The sequence below is a fragment of the Herpailurus yagouaroundi genome, unplaced genomic scaffold (assembly GCF_014898765.1).
Source record: "Herpailurus yagouaroundi ecotype Mexico unplaced genomic scaffold, PumYag 163, whole genome shotgun sequence".
Taxonomy (NCBI): Eukaryota; Metazoa; Chordata; class Mammalia; order Carnivora; family Felidae; genus Herpailurus; species Herpailurus yagouaroundi.
The window spans coordinates 26,497,167-26,513,689 of record NW_024412404.1 but is presented as its reverse complement, the minus strand read 5'-3'; the positions used below and the strand labels follow the sequence as shown (position 1 = coordinate 26,513,689).

General features: G+C 37.6%; 1 protein-coding gene across 5 annotated transcripts in view; it reads left to right on the top strand.

Annotated features, from left to right (window-relative positions):
• Nucleotides 1-16,265, top strand: part of PTPN20 (protein tyrosine phosphatase non-receptor type 20) — a 110,995-nt gene extending 94,730 nt beyond the window's left edge. For all 5 annotated transcript variants that reach the window (XM_040485673.1, XM_040485672.1, XM_040485670.1 and 2 more), the window contains 4 exons: nucleotides 1,320-1,654; nucleotides 5,609-5,824; nucleotides 12,322-12,384; nucleotides 13,247-16,265. In XM_040485673.1, coding sequence (XP_040341607.1) covers nucleotides 1,320-1,654; nucleotides 5,609-5,824; nucleotides 12,322-12,384; nucleotides 13,247-13,312 — 680 coding nt within the window. In that variant the 3' untranslated portion in view covers nucleotides 13,313-16,265. The remainder of the gene's footprint in view (nucleotides 1-1,319; nucleotides 1,655-5,608; nucleotides 5,825-12,321; nucleotides 12,385-13,246) is intronic.
• Nucleotides 16,266-16,523: the final 258 nt, after the last annotated feature.

The following is a 16,523-nucleotide window of genomic DNA, read 5'->3' as shown; positions in this document are numbered from 1 at the left end:
ACAGGCTCCAGGCTCTGAGCCATCAGCCCAGAGCCTGACGCGGGGCTGGAACTCACGGACTGCGAGATCGTGACCTGGCTGAAGTCGGACGCTTAACCGACTGCGCCACCCAGGCGCCCCTGTTCTCAGTTTTTAAGAGTCTCTTATGGTTTGGCTCCCTCCCTCTCTAACTTTTTTGTATTTCATTTTAAATGAAAATAGCTTTTAAAGTATTCTTCCCTCTTATAGGAAGGAAAACCTTTGCTATGATTTTTAAAAATTGTATCCTTTTGTGAAGTACTAGCCTTCTTCATATATCTAGTGATTGTTTTTCCTATCTATTCATATTTACAAAGGAAAGTTTATGTTTGCTATGTTGGAATTTGAAAAGGGTTCTATCAGAACTTGTGTAAGGCCCTGTTTAGTTATCTCAGTCATACCCTATTTGCCAGATAAGTGGCCCACAGGACTCTGAGTAATAGGGAGGGGCTCTTGGTGAGACCACTGCCTGGCAGGGAAGGTCTGTCCTTTGCTGAGGGCATTTATTGTCTGTGTGGGAGCAGTGGTTGAGCCAGAGGTCCAGATGTCTATGTAAAATGAAGAAAGAGCTCTGGGGCCAATGGAGTTTGTGAGTAGGCCAAGTAATTGGCTTCCTCTTTCATATTTGTTGCAATAGTTCATGTTTCATGAGTCCCATGTTACTTGGAGCAAATCCCCTTCATAACATCATTTTGCCATAATGCCTTTGCTTTGATTACATACTGTTTCACCCAGTGAATGCTGAGGATGGATATAAAAGTTGACCATCATGTAGTTGGGGCATTGGTAGAATTCCATTAATCCTAGGGTTTGGATCTGATCAACTATCACAGTCATTTTTTTTTTTTTTTTTTTTAATCCTGGCCCTTACTGCTCTGGGCTTGCAGCTTGTCTGGATTTATAGAGAATGGCATTCCCTTGCCCCCTCAGAGGGCTCCTCCTTGGCTGCATTCAGTTCAAAGGAGTTAGGTAACTCCCTTGGCTTAATCATACCTGTGCCATATCTAACAGAAATCTCTCAAAGTGTCTGGATTCTGATGGCAACCTTCTCTATTTAGTAGAAACAGATGAAAACAAAAAATACTCATTGTGTATTTTGTAGGTCATGCCACTATGTTTGGGGGAGGGAAGAACTTAAATGCATGGACTCCTATAACTCTTGAAATGACACTCTTATGCCATCTTCTCTACTTGTCAAAGAGATGAATGAATTTACCAGTGTCAAATACTTTCATGAATCCAGGGTGTATTGTATCTCCTACTTTTCTTTTATCTACCAGATATTTCTGTTTTTATGATAGATGATTCAACACGTGTTCCTCTTGGAGAAAACAAAGACTACATCAATGCTAGTTATATTAGAATAATGAATTCTGGAGAAGAGTATTTTTATATTGCTGCTCAAGGACCACTGCCAAGTACCACAGATGACTTCTGGCAAATGGTTTTAGAAAATAACTCTAATGTTATTGTCATGATAACCAAAGAGATAGAAGGTGGAGTTGTCAAATGCCACCATTACTGGCCCATTTCTATGAAGAAGCCTTTGGAATTGAAAAACTGTCGTATCTTCATGGAGAACTACCAGATACTTCAATGTTTCATCATCCGAATATTTCAAGTTGTGAGGAAGTCTGTAAGTTTAAAAAAAAATCAGTATTAGATGTATATTTCATTAGATAAGCCACATATCAGGAGGAGAAGTTAGGATTAGGTTGTGTTACAGACTGGGGGTACTTTTTTGAGTAACTTGTTTTTACTGCTCCCTGGTGCTAGAAACCAAGACACCAAACTCTGACTGGAGAGATGAAAACCCTAAACAGGGAAGATGGGACAGGGAGCATCAGTATTGGAAGTTGCCTAATCCTGGGATGCACTTTGGCTGCTCCTGCCTAGTATGACATATGTATTGAGTCTTTCAGGTATATTGCTAACCACTGTGCCAGGCACTATCACTACCTTACCAAGTAGTGGAGATTCGGGTATCCTTACTGATACTCCTAGTTACTGTGGTCTGTGGTAATACTGAGATCTGTATGGAATGCTTTGGGGCCTGGAAGGGAAGTACTTAGCTTTACTTAGGGTTCGGGGGAAGGTTTACTGGAGGAGGGAACATCTGGATTGAGAACTACCCAAACAAGAAAGATGTAAATAAGAAGTCGGTAATCAAGATATGAAATGCGGTGTGTATGGAGAAATGTAAGTAGTTAAGTGTTTAGGGAATGTAAAAGTTTAACAGTTTAACTCAGGGAAAAGTGAGAGGTGAGATGAGGCTCTAGAAGGTAAGCAGGGACCAGTCATAACATGAAGTATCTTGGAGTTTGGCTAAGAAGCACAAACTTTATTATGAAGATAATTGGGAGACATTGAAGAATTTTAGTCAGAAGGTATCATGATCAAGCAGGGCAGTTGGCATGGAGATGAAAAGCAGAGACTTTGGTGTTTTTCATATAAAATTGGCAGACTTATATGTGATTTATGACTTATAAGGGACAGAAGGAGTGGTCAGAAGTTAAGTTATCCAATACAGAAGCCATATTGTGGCTATTTAAGCTTAAATTCAAATCATTAAAATTTATATGAAACAACAAATTCAATATTTCACTTGCAACAGCTGCATTTCTAATGTTTAGTCACATGTTACTAATGGCTGCCATATTGGGTCACACAGATTTAGAAAATTTGCATCATTATAGAAAGTTCTAGTGGGAAGTGTTGATCTAGAATAACTCATAGATTTCTTGCTTTAATAGAATCAAAAGATACAAAAGGAATGGTTTATAGGAGCATTGGTATAAGTGGATTTGATTAGCAGGAAAGTGATACATGTGTTCAACAGGAATGAAAGAGATGGGGAGTTAAACAGGAAGCGTGACAAGAGGATCAAAGAAATTGATTGGAGTCCAAACAATGACTAGGAAAAGTGTTGCTGGAGATGATGAAGTTGGAACCAGTAAATTTTCAGTAGCAATAAAATGTGCATCTATGAAATTATTTCCTTCCCAGCAGCCTAACTATGAGATTCCTGAACACAGGTTAAGGGGCTGACCCAGGGTGAGGTGTTGTCCACTATGTGTGGTAAAATTCAAAGGATGAAAGGAGTTAACAGTTTGGTAAGAGAATGATTCAGATAATCAGCCATGAAGTCTAAACTTAGGGAGACAAATGGAATCAGGAGCAGGTCAACTAGGAGTAGATGGAGGGCATAAAGGACAGGAGAGCTCCATTTGGTCACATTGTTGTTGGAAGGAAGATTTTTGATACTGGACATGATTATAGGTGATAATAAGTTCAAGGAGTGACCATCACTGTGAGGACCAGAAGAAACAAGTGGTCTCCTCTACAAGAGAGAAATACAAACGCTGTGAGGTTAGGGTGTCTGTTGGGCTGTAGAGACCTTGGATTTGCCGTAGATGATGTCAGAGTCTGTGGCAAAGAGAAGGTCAGGATTTTTGGTGAACGTAGCAAATTGACCAGAGGCTAAAGCTGCTGGGTAATAGGAATGAGAAGATAAAGCTAAGAGGTATAAAACTCAAAAGGAAGAGGGGTATTTACACAAGAAGGAATGATGAATTGGAAATAGGAGTGGGCAGCAAGGAGTATGCAACCTGATCTCTATGCTCTGTGGGACCTGGAGAATGGGAGAATAGGTGGCCTCGGTGAGGGGGCTGCAGAGAGTGAAGGGCTGTGGGAGGCAAGGAAAGAAATGGATGAAGCATTAAGGGAAATGATGAAGGTTTCAAAAAGTTTACGGTGGGATGGGGCACCTGAGTACGAAGGGAGAAGTTGATGAGATACAGGAGTAGGGTGAGAGGGAAAAGTGAGGAGGATTGGAGCATAGTTGTGACCAGGGAGGCCAAGAATGATGGCTGACACTGATGGATACCTTGCTGGCTGTGTGCTAGGCACTGTGCTTGGTCTGTGCACTAAGGTTGAGGGGATTCGCTTCAACCCTCACTCCCCTAATACTTGTGGATTCCCTCCTGTTGTAACCAGGTGTTGTGCCAGGAGCTGGAGACAGAAAACACACACACACATTATCAGCTCTTAGAACACTTATGGTCTAGTGGGGAAGGAAGTTCCAAAATGATGTGTGAGGTACGTTTTATGGCAGGGGAAAGCCAGTATGCTTAGAGAGTATAGGCAGGTGAAAGGCACAGAGGAATTATCTGTCTGCAAGAACTCAAATGCTTGGATCCAAGCAGTGGTGGCCTTTGAGCTGAGGCCCACAGGCTCCAGAACCATGGCGTTCGTGTTTGAAGAATCTGCATCACGGTTTCTGTCTAAGTGATTAGGTCAGGAAAGTGGTGAAGTCCACCTTTGTGCAGATTCTTAGCGGTCAACAGTGGCAGGAGAGATTTAACTCCTGACATATGTGGTAAAGCTATCCTCACTTTGGTGCCTTCACAAGATTTTCAGTATTGTTTTCATCATTCAATTTCACGTACCAATGATTTAAACCTGAGTTTTCTATTTGGGACTTAGGAAAACTTATTTCTATTTGGAACTCAGGAAATAGGGCTGCATTAGGGAAAAGCAAGGGAGGAGTAAGAAACCCATCCTGAGTTTCCCTGCAGGGGTGCCCAGAGAAGCAAAATGAAGGGCTTGACACTGGGAAAGCGCCATCCTTTTGGAAAGGATAATGGGTCAACTGGAAGTGTTTAATAGTCGACCTTGAGGAGAGTTTCATGCCTGTGCTGCCAGAGGGCTCAGCATAAGGGTGGGGGCACAGCCCACTTGCCTGGTCAGCACCTACCCTGTCCTCATCACCAGAAGAGATTGGTGCGCCCCTGGTCAAGCAACTTTGCAGCACCCAGCTGTTTTCATTAAATTTTGTATCATAAACATTCAAGCTAACATAGAATGCTTTTCCTAATGTGTTAGCCCATTCTTGGTTTTTGGATTCTGGGTTCTTCTGCACAACCATGGTCCAGAAGAAGGATGGTTGATTTGAATTCAGGAAGCCTACATTATAGTCCAAGCTCTAGACGTGGGAGATTTCTGACCTAGCGTACATCTCTCCATTACCCTGATCCTTACGGTTTCATCTGTAAAATGGGGATAAAACAGTACCTACCTCCCAGAGTTGATGTGAGGATTAAATGAAAGAGTGCATGTGAAGTCTCTAGCATAGTGCCTGGTGCGTCATCAGTGCTTAATTCTTTTTTTAAAAATTATTTACTTACTTACTTATTTCTTTATTTATTTAGAGAGAAAGAGGGTGCGTGCACTCACGCAAAGTGGGGGAGGGGCAGAGAAAATTTCAAGCAGGCTCCACACTGCCAGCAGGGAGCCTGATGTGGGGCTCCAACTCACTAATCATGAGATCATGACATGATCCAAAATCAAGACTCAGGTGCTCAACCAACTGAGCCACCCAGGTACCCCCAAAAGTGCTTATTAATTCATGCTACCTATTGGTATTCTTATTTGCATTACTGTATGACCATAGAGCCATTATTATTATCATTTATTATTATTATTATTATTATTATTATTGTATTGGAAATGGAATTGAGATCCTTAACACAAGAAGTTGATAAATCTCTCTTTTCCCCTTCTTTCTCCTCCCTGTCTCCTCTCTCAACAGACAGGAACTAGTCACTTTATAAAACACTTGCAGTTCACCAACTGGCCAGACCATGGCACTCCTGCCCCAGTAGATGGCTTCATAAAGTATGTACGTTATGTGAGGAAGAGCCACCTTACAGGACCTGTCCTTGTTCACTGCAGTGCTGGCGTGGGCCGGACGGGGGTGTTCCTCTGTGTGGATGTTGTGTTCTGTGCCATCGAAAAGAACTTTCCAGTAAGTGACATTAAACAGATAACTTGATGCTATTAGTAAACACTCTACTACTTTTAACAGCCTTCTAGTGCCTGAAGACTATGATTTGGCCCTCAAGAGAACTCAGTCAAGAGAAGGCATGTGAACTTTGGGTACCTGCTTCTCAATCAAGTGGTGCAGATTCTGGGAGGGGGTTGTGATGATTAAAGTACATAATGCAAATGAGTGGCATGGAGCATTGTTGGGAACACAGCAGGTGCACAATGATTGCAAGTTCATGTCTCTTTGCTTTTCCTCTACCCACACATACAGCTTTTAAAATCCTGTTAAATAATGTCAGTGAAGTACGCCTGTTTTTAATGAACAGAAAATACATGCACATGAGCACGTTGGAAAAAATGTAGACTTCAGAGTTTTAATGAGCGGTCCCTAGCTTTGACTGCCAGTTTTGCCTCACACTTGAGATTTTGGTGACTTTGTGCAAATTGCTCATCTCTGAAACCCAGTTTTTTCATATGTGAAATAAGGATAATAATATTGCTGGGTTTGGGTCAATCATTGACAATTCATTGCTTCCCTCTAAATTTGGAACCAGCTGAGAGATAGACACAAGAATTAGACACATACTGATTATACTATTACCTTTACTCTTGATTAAACTGATTAGGGAATGTGACCTTAGATTTGTGGCCAGAAAGACTGACTCACTGAATTGTTTTCCTGCACTGCAGGAGTGCGAAGGGGAAGACACCTGTTTATTAGTAGGCACAGGGGCAGGAGTGACTCTTACCAGGGGCACAAGGAATGTGAAAAGCCACACCTCAATCCTGAGAAAACAGGCTGCTGGGCATTTGCCGTGCGAGGCAAATTCTGCGTTAGGTTGTTGTCACAACAGTCCGGTCTCTGCTCTCTTGGGCCTTCTGCACTTAAACCCTAACAGTGCCAGACTCTCTCCGGGGGCAGCGGAATGGCTACTTTGGTTCCAGAACTCATTATCCTCAAGCTATATTATGTGGGAGGGTTGGAAAATGGTCTCTCCCAGTAGCTCCTTGGAGGACAGAGGAAATTACTTTTTGTCAGAAACCTGAGCCAGTATCTCCCAGCCTTTCACTGTGTCTGAGCTATAGCCCCTTCCCTGAACTAATCACTGTGGGAGATACTGGGCTATGTAGGCCGGTCAGAACTACTCCAGGCCATAAGACTGAGAGTGAGAAAAGGGATGGTTTTCCAGAGCAAACTCAGGATTAATATAAACTGGTGAGTCCCCCCGGTGTGCTAAAAAATGCTGAAAATTTTAGTAGTGTAAGTCTGATATTACCCATTCCCATAACTAATGTTGTTTGAGCCTTTTAGCAGAAAATGTTAGTATAATTTTCTTTTATATATTCCCCATCATAGTTTCTTAAATAATTTGTTTATATTTGTCCTTATTTTATATTCCTTGTAGAAACTATAAAAACTGTAAATATTATATTTCATGTTTCTAAGGAGCACTGTTTTCTCCCACCTTATACCTTCTTTAAACTCAGAATGTGTTTTATAATAAGGCATCTGTCAGTTTAATTGACAGTGTTTTTCTTAGTGGTACATAAAATAATGATGCATTTTACAATTAAGGATGCTTAGATTTGATGGAGTAATTCAAAAATAGAAAATACATCCATTGTTTCTTTATTGGCTTCCCACAGAACCTTGAACTGTCAAATGTTCTTACTGATACCCTTTCTACTCTTTTCAGAAATTTTGCCCACCAGACCTACTCAGAGTGCGGTCTTGGACCAGCACCAATCTGTGGATGTTTATTATCTACCATAAGATACATTCCTAGAAATTGAGAGTGAACGTTTAGAAACTTTCAGAGCAGTTTGATGTATTGCTGTGACATCCAAGAACATGACCAGTGGATGGGTCTTCTTGAACAGAGTATAGACCAGTTTGTGTGTTGTGGAACTCACATGGGGAGTCTTACATGCAGCAAGCTACATACCAGCTCTGTGAGGCGGACATTTGTGACCTGAGACATTTTAAGATTATCCGATCAATTATAACTCAGATATGAAAATCGGAGAATATGTAACCATTTCTTTCTTTTTTGTTTGTTATTTCTATAGCCATTTTCATTTTTAACCACGCCTGCTTAAAAATTCTTAAAATATTGGGAACACACTGCCTCTTTTCTTTCAGAAACCCTGAGACTGCTCTGTAGTTTGAACGGTCTCAATAGACCTTTCTCTTCTAATAGTCTTTAGGGTACAATAACAGTTGTTCATTACTGGTTACCGTATTATCACATAATGATGTGAATAATCCAAAATTTAGCACATTAGCCTTTACATAATTAAAAATTATTTACACAACTATGCACACTGTCAAGTTTATCTGGCAGGGTTGGGTTTGTTTGTTTGTTTTGTGTAACAAGACTCTAGATGAAGCAGTGTGATATTTATTTATTTATTTATTTATTTATTTATTTATTTATTTTGATTGGGGGGTGTGGAGAAGGGGCCCTCAAGAGAGAGGGAGAGAGAGAGAGTCCCAAACAGGCTTTGCACTTTCAGTGTGGAGCCCTACACTGGGCTGAAACTCATGAATTGTGAGATCATGATCTGAGCCTAAACCAAGAGCCAGATGCTCAGCCAACTGAGCCACCCAGGCACCCCAAAGTCCATAATCCATTTTGAGTTAAGTTTTGTATAAATGTGAGATTTAAGTCAAGGTTTACATATGTTTTCTTTCTTCCTTCTTTCTTTCTTTCTTTCTTTCTTTCTTTCTTTCTTTCTCCTATAGATGTCCAATTTTCTAGGACCATTTGTTGAAAAAGCTATTCTTCTTCCACCAAATTGCTTCTGCACCTTTGTCAAAACCATTGGGCACATTTGTATGGGCCTATTTCTGTCCCTGTATTCGGTTCCATTGATCCATCTGTCTATCCTTTTACCAATATCACACTATAGATTCCTGTAGCTATATAGTAAGGTAGAGTGATTCCTTTATTCTTTATCAAAATTGTTTTAACTTTTATAGGGTCTGTGCTTTCCTATATAAATTTTCTAACTAGCTTGTCTATATCTACAGAAAAAAAGCTTACAGGGATTTTGATAGGAATTGCTTTAAATCTATAGATCACTTTGGAGAGAACTGACATCTTTGCTATGTTGAATACTCCAATCCATGAACATGGTATGTCTCTCCATTTATTTAGGTCTTCTTTGATTTCTCTCATCAGCATTTTGTCATTTTGGGCATATAGATCCTATATGTGATTTATTAGATTTATCCTATTTCATTTTCTTTGGAGCAATTGTACATGGTGTTGTGTTTTTATGATCAGCTTCTACATGTTCATAGTTTATATGTAGAAATGTGATTGATTTTTGTGTGTTGATCTTGTATGCTCTGATTTTATTGAACTCACTATTTCTAAGAGGTTTTTTTTGTTCTATTTTGTTCTGTTTTTAGATTCCTTGGGATTTTCTACATAGGCAATCATTCTAGTTGCCAATTGGGACACATTTATCTCTTCTTTTCCTATCTGTATGCCTCTTATTTCTTTCTCTGGCCTAATTCAGCTATCTAGAACTTTAAGTATTGGGTTGAATCCAGGTGGTGAGAACAAACATTTTTAGGGGCAAAGTAAATTAAAATGATTCATTTTGTGAAAGACCCTGTGAAGAGAATGATAAGCTACAGACTTAGAGAAACTGTTTGCAAATCACATATCTAACAAACATACCTAAATATCCATTTAGAATATATAAAGCATACTCAAAACTTTAATAGTAAAGAACAAAAAACAAACAAAAAAAAAAGCGACCCAGTTAGAAAATGGGTAAAAGACATGAACAAACATTTCACCAAAGAGGATAAAAAGATGACAAATTACCATGTAAATAGATTTTGGGCTTCATTAGCTTTTAGGGAAATGAAATTAAAACCATGATGAAATATCACTAGGCATGTATCAGAAAGACTAATATAAAAAAAATAGTGATACCTCCAAATGCTGGTGAAGAGTTGAAGACACTGGATTAATTATTTGTTGCTTGTGGGAATGTAAAATGGTATACCCATTCTAGAAAATAGTTTTATAATTTCTTTAAAACAAAAGCAAAACTAAACTAAACTTACTATACAGTATCAGCAGTAGCACTCTTAGGTGTTTATCCTAACCTAATGAAATGAAAACTTACAATTACTCAAAAGCCCGTATGTAAATGTTCATAGCAGATTTATTCATAATAAATGAAAACTGGAATCAACCTAGATGTCCTTCAGTAAGCTGATGATTAAACAAACTGGTATATATCCATTTCATTTATTTTTTAAATGGAATACTATTAAGAGATAAAAAGGAGTGAACTGTTGATATACAGTAAAACCTTGGATTACAAGTAACTTGTCCTGCAAGTGTTCCACAAGATGAGCAAACATTTATAACTAGTTTTAACTTGATAAATGAGTGATATCTTGCAATAAGAATAATATGTGACACTGAATGTTACATGATCATAACTGAGCCAATGATTCCTCTCTTTCTCTCTCTCACTGTGAGATTTTGGGTGATTGTCTCCCATGCTTGGATGCTTGGTCTCAGGCCACAGTGTTTGACATAAATTGGTGATTTTTCAGAATTTTGTAAGGTACCCACAACTGGTAACCCACAACAGTGTATTTTTTGCCACTTAAAGCACCTATGGACAGTCCTTTGCTTTTCCATACAAGAGTAAGCTTAGGAATGCTTTGCTTCATTCTAGGTCAGGCTGCCTGCAGATATAGACCCTTTTCTCTGCTGCCTTACTGCCAGTTACATTAAATACAGTATATGACAAGAGTTTATTAATACTATACTGTAGTCACCATCTGTTAGTGACAATGAAAATCATCCTACACAATAACCCTCCTCTCTCTTGTCTCCCTCACACCAGCCACAAAGGTTTTCAAAGGTAAGTGCAGCCTAATTTGTTTATTTTTCTTTATATTTTGTATTTCCTTTATTATTCTATGTGATAATACAGTACTGTAATCATTTTTATATGAATATTTTTGGGTCGTGGAACAAATCATCTGAGTTTCCATTATTTCTTATGGGGCAATTCACCTTGATATACAAGTGCTTTGGATTACAAGCATGTTTCCAGAATGACTTATGCTCGCAAACCAAGGTTTTACTGTACACAATTTATAAGGATCTCAAGGCAACTATACTGAATGAGAAAAAAAACCCTAAAAAAGTTAGGTATTACATGATTCCATTCATACAATCCTCTTGAAATAACAAAACAGTAGAGATGGATAACAGATGACTGGTCGCCAAGAGTTAGGGACTGGGTTGGGTGAGTAGTTCTAATGGATAACATGAGAAAGTCTTATGGTGGAACAGTTATGTATCTGGATTGTGGTTGCAGTTATCTGAGTCTTCACATGTGATAACATTGCACAAAATCACACACACACATATGTACACAAATTCACAAATGATTGCAGATAAAACTTGCAAAATCTGAGTAATGATCAAAATATGATTCATGGATCATACCAATGTCAATTTCCTGGCTTTGATATTATACTATAATTATGTAGGATGGCATAATTGGGGGAAATTGGGTTTACGGTACATAGGATTTCCATGTATATTTTTGCAACCTATTGTACATCTATAATTATTTCAATATGCAAATTTTTAAAGGTTCAATTAAAATTTTAAATTATTATAAAAACGAAAAGTTATAGAAATCAAGGAATGGTTACATTTTCTCTGATTTTTATATAATTTGGGGTTATAGTTAACAAACCTTAAAATTTCATGTGTCTATGTGGTCTTGCTGGACATGACTGGTCCTCAGCACCACTTGTGACTCTCCAGGCAAGTTCAGCAACACTTGAGCTGGTCTAGGCCTGTTCCACTGGTGATCCTCCTTGATGCTGCACCACTGTCAGATTGCCATAAGAGTCTCTAAACACTTACTACCAGTTTATGGACTCATCTCATTGTGGATTAGTAACAGCCCCTTGCAGACCTGCACCAGCTCAGTGACCACACTGGGTAGGCTGGTATCCATGCACAGGTGCAGAATCTGGTTTTGGGCCAACTGTTGTTCAGGGTCTCCATTTGAGTTGAGAGGGCTTTTTAGATGAGAAACAGCTGTGTTACTAATGTGGCCAGAAAAAGTATTCTATGCTCAGACTTTTCCAGAATTACAGTCCTGCTTTAAGATTTCCCTTTGGAGAACAGAAAAGTAGACACAGGGGCAAATTTGTTGTTATTTCTTTTGGAGAGCATTTCTTATTATAAATGATTGCTTCCTGCTTTTTCCTGGAAACCTTTTAAACTAAAGTCTTCCTTATCCATTAGACTAGCTTAAAAATAGTGCCTTTTCTTATAGTTGAAAACGAGACCTTTCTGGTTATATCTTGACATCTTTTTTACTGGAAAGAATTATGGAGTGCTTATTTGGCAATCTGTGGGTTTGTATTTTCCCCCATGTGAATAATACAAAATCACTGTCATCCTGTTGCAGTTCAACATCAAGAATATAGTGGCCCAAATGAGAGAACAGCGTTATGGCATGATTCAAACAAAGGTAAGCCCTCACTACATAAATTCTAATAAAAAGAATAAAGAATATAAAGATTAACATGTGTAGCATGTTACAATTTATAAATCTCTTCTACCTACATGATGTCATTGAATTCTCACTGTTTGAGGTAGACCTTATTTTTTCTTTGATATTACTGATGAAGTACTTCACATTCAGAGTAATGAAGTCTGTTCTGTGAGGTCATTCATATAGCACATGGGGGAGCCAGGAGGGAAACTGAGGTCTCCTGACGCCAAACACATGACTTGCCCATAATGCCATGTTATTTAAGTAGCATATCTGAAATTATTTATAAGTTTCTGGATAACAGCTGGGAGATATTTACTTGTCACTAAATTATCAAAGTCATTGGTCTGTCATAAAAAGATAGCGTTTATGTTACAGACCAGTTATTAATCATTGGGAAGGGGAATCGAGAGAAAGCCTGGATGATGAAAACAAGCAGGTACACCTAAATCTTTAGGTTGACCTGTTTTTAAGCCAATGCTGAATGATAGATGAAGCATTTTATGTGAACTAAGGTTGCCTGAGAGACCTGAGGCTACACCTAAAAAAATTTTAAGCATAGGTGTATCCAGGGCAATATAAGGAGATTGAGATTGGGGGTCAGTTTCCCCTGTGTTCAGTTAAGCCTTGAGTTAACTAACTCTAGACCAAGCACTATAGTATGATCATTTTTCTTATTGATATTTAAAAAATATATACATAAAGAAGTTCTTGGTTACATGTTTGCTCTTTTTGGGAACTTACCTTTATGGTTGAAAATTACAACTATGTTCTCTGAAAGTGGATATTGGTATTCAATTACTTAACATTCTGTTGTTTTTCATATATATGTATATAGGAGCAGTATTGCTTTTGTTATAAAGTTGTGCTTGAAGTTCTTCAGAAGATTCTGACTTTCGATTAAGAAAGACTTCCGTTGCCTCACACTTGAAATTACCAATGGCTTGGAGTTTCCTCATAAAGAACATGTTCCAGCTGTCCTGAAGGGCTTTGCTTAGGCGTACAATGTACTTTCTTGGTGTATCATTTGACTGTCTTTCTGACAACTCCCGGAAGGCAGCATCATTTGGTTTGCGGTGAACAGTGTTTACCCATTAATCTTACTTAGGTAATATAAAAATATCTTCCCACATTTTCCAATGAAACAAAAGTTGCATAAAACAATTGCAGCTTAATTGGTTGAAGGGATTACAGAGCCAATAAAGGACTTAAACTATATTCATTAAGATTTTATTTGGACAGGCAGCTAAAGGGAGCTGAGGATTTCCAGGACCTTATAAAGCCCCTATTCTGGGAGAACATAGGGCCAGTAAAGGCAAGATCACATCATGACCTCTTGGAGGCATTTTCAAGACAGATACTTAACCCATGTTTTTTAGCTAGAGCATGTACTTTTAGCTGGTATTTGAATAACTCAGTTCACTAATTAGGATGGATTAACTTTTTACACAAATTGGATTTCATTTTCCTATAGTTTCTATAGGACCCCAGGGACCTCAGAGGACAAGCTGCTTTTCTAGAGCAGCTGCACAAGGACCTGTCGGTCTGGGAAGTATTTCATGGGTGGGCAGAGCTCCTCTGCTCCATCACATGAACACACTGGTGAACAGGCCAAAACTAAAATAGATGTTTATATAGAAAGTCCAAGAGGAAATTTTTGCCCAGCTTGAGTTCTTTCCTATCCCACCCTAACACTTAACATATTACTCAGTCTGCTTTGTCAAAAGCACGTATTACATTTTACTTGCCTCTTACTCTTTGCCCTTTAGCTAATCAATAAACTTTGATATAAGCATTATTACATAATTCTGTGTATCTCTCTCTTACGCCAGATATATTTCTTAAACTAAGATCTATGATAGTTTTTTTTTTTTCAAGAGTTCCATTAAATCATTTCTTTCCATTACTGCCCCACCTCTGCTGTAACATTTAAAAGTTGGCTTTGGGAGCCAGGTTTTGGAAAACCAAATTCATAGCTGTGAGAATGAAAATTTTCATGTTCTCTTTTTGAAAAGATGTGGCCATTATTACATCCATCTTATTATAGGACTTTGCCTCATATAATTACAGTGATATTTTGGTCAAGGAATTTTAGTGACCATTTTTACCTGATTATAAGCTATGAAGCAAATGACACATGTTTTTGTACAGTGTGATTCAATGGAGATCAGAATATTTCATGTATTATACTGAGAAAATTTCTAATATTAATCTGTAAATCTTTAATTTTTAAGAGGCTTACTTTGTTCCCTTGGCTGAATGCATATTTGGATTTGTTGAATTATCTTGATAATTTTCATTTTAACAATAATTATATGCCAGAAATATATTTTATATTAAATCAAATTGATGATTCTACCTATTTACATTGTTCATATAAATAATCTATGCTAAACATTAATTTCATTTTGATGATTGGCCTTTAATATTTGTATCCCTCATTTTATTTTCTCTCTGTTCTTGTAAAATAATAGATATAATGTACAGCAGTATTCCTGAGAAGGATTCTATGCTGTTACTTAAATGAAAAGACTTACTATGAATTGCCTGACGTATTTTTATTATCTAGGCCTTGAAATGTTCTTGTAAAAAAAAATGCCACAATTCTTGATGGTAAGCATATTTCTTCTTTAATGTGTGCCTCATATTTTTATAGCTGGACTAATTTTTAGTTTTTCAGGGAAATTAAATAAGTAAACATGGAAATACTGATTGCATTTGTTTTATTTCATTTTTGGAAAGTGAATTCCAAATAGAAAATGTTTGACTAATTGAAATACTAAGTTTCATACCAACAATAAATCAGTCTTTGCCTAGACTATGAATACGAAACTCCCACTGACACCTTTGTGAGTGTATGAGTGCTTATTGAGAGGAACTGTTAAAACATTTAAATAAAAACATATATGCATTTATTAACTTTCAACTTTAAATACATATTTTTAAAGATGCATGTCCTCGATGGACTGACATGTTGGACCAAATCTTTTCAGAAATAAACACTGTAGGTTTTATTCTCCTATAAGTCTTGGTAATTTATTTTTCCTTGGGCTTTTCACCCCTAAGCTATCTAGAACATTATTGAATTTTCAATTAACTTTACATTTACTACTCAGAGGTCATTTCAGTGATTTATTCTTACTGAAAAATCTTAAATGAAAACACCTTAACTCTAAAACAAAAAAGTTTCCTTTCCTACTTACTTTTTCTTAATACCTGGGAAGAATTAATTTTCTTATATGTTGTCTTGAGATTTAAGTAATTGAACTAGAAGATTTGGAAAGTATCCATTAAGTGAAAACAGGTTAGTGGTATTCAGTGGGGATGATGGATTGCTCAATGGAGTGCTCAATTTGTCTACAGCTATAATCAAAAGGAAGTAAGTAATGACCTCATCATGTAACAATTTGAATTAGAAGGGATCTTAAAACATGCCTAATGTAACTATCATATCTGAAACTTGAATGTGATAAAGAACATTTTTTAGAAACTAATAGCGACATCATATTGGGAGGTGAAAAAATAGAGCCTTCCCATTAGGAAAGCAGTAACTCCTGTTAGCACTATAGTATTGCTCTAGAGTTATCTAGCCAATACAGAAAGACTACAAAAAGGAATAAATGGTATATAAATACTGGAAAGTTAGAACAAAGCGATCTTTTGTTTGTGTATTTGCTCACATAGAAATAATAGACTGAACTAAAATACAGTATTAGAAAAATCATTATGAAGTCTGGATACAAGATAACTGTGTAAAAATTTCTTTTTCTACATCAGGGGTCATCGGATGATGGCTTGCAGGCCAAATCTGACATGTTGCCTGTTTTTGTAAATAAAGTTTTATGCCCATTTGTTTACATACTGTCTATGGCTGCTTTTGTGCTGTAGTGACAATGGCCAAGTTAGTAGTGGCAGAGATCATATGACCCATAAATCCTAAAAATATTTACCATCTGGCCCTTTAAAGGAAAAGTCTGCCATCCTCTGTATCTTCAATAGGAAAAATACCTCTGAGCAACAAGGATATGTAAAATGTATAAAACACTGAAGATTTAACTTACCAAGAACTTGACCAGTTGTTGCTCTCGCTCTCAACGAGCAGTAAATACATGAAA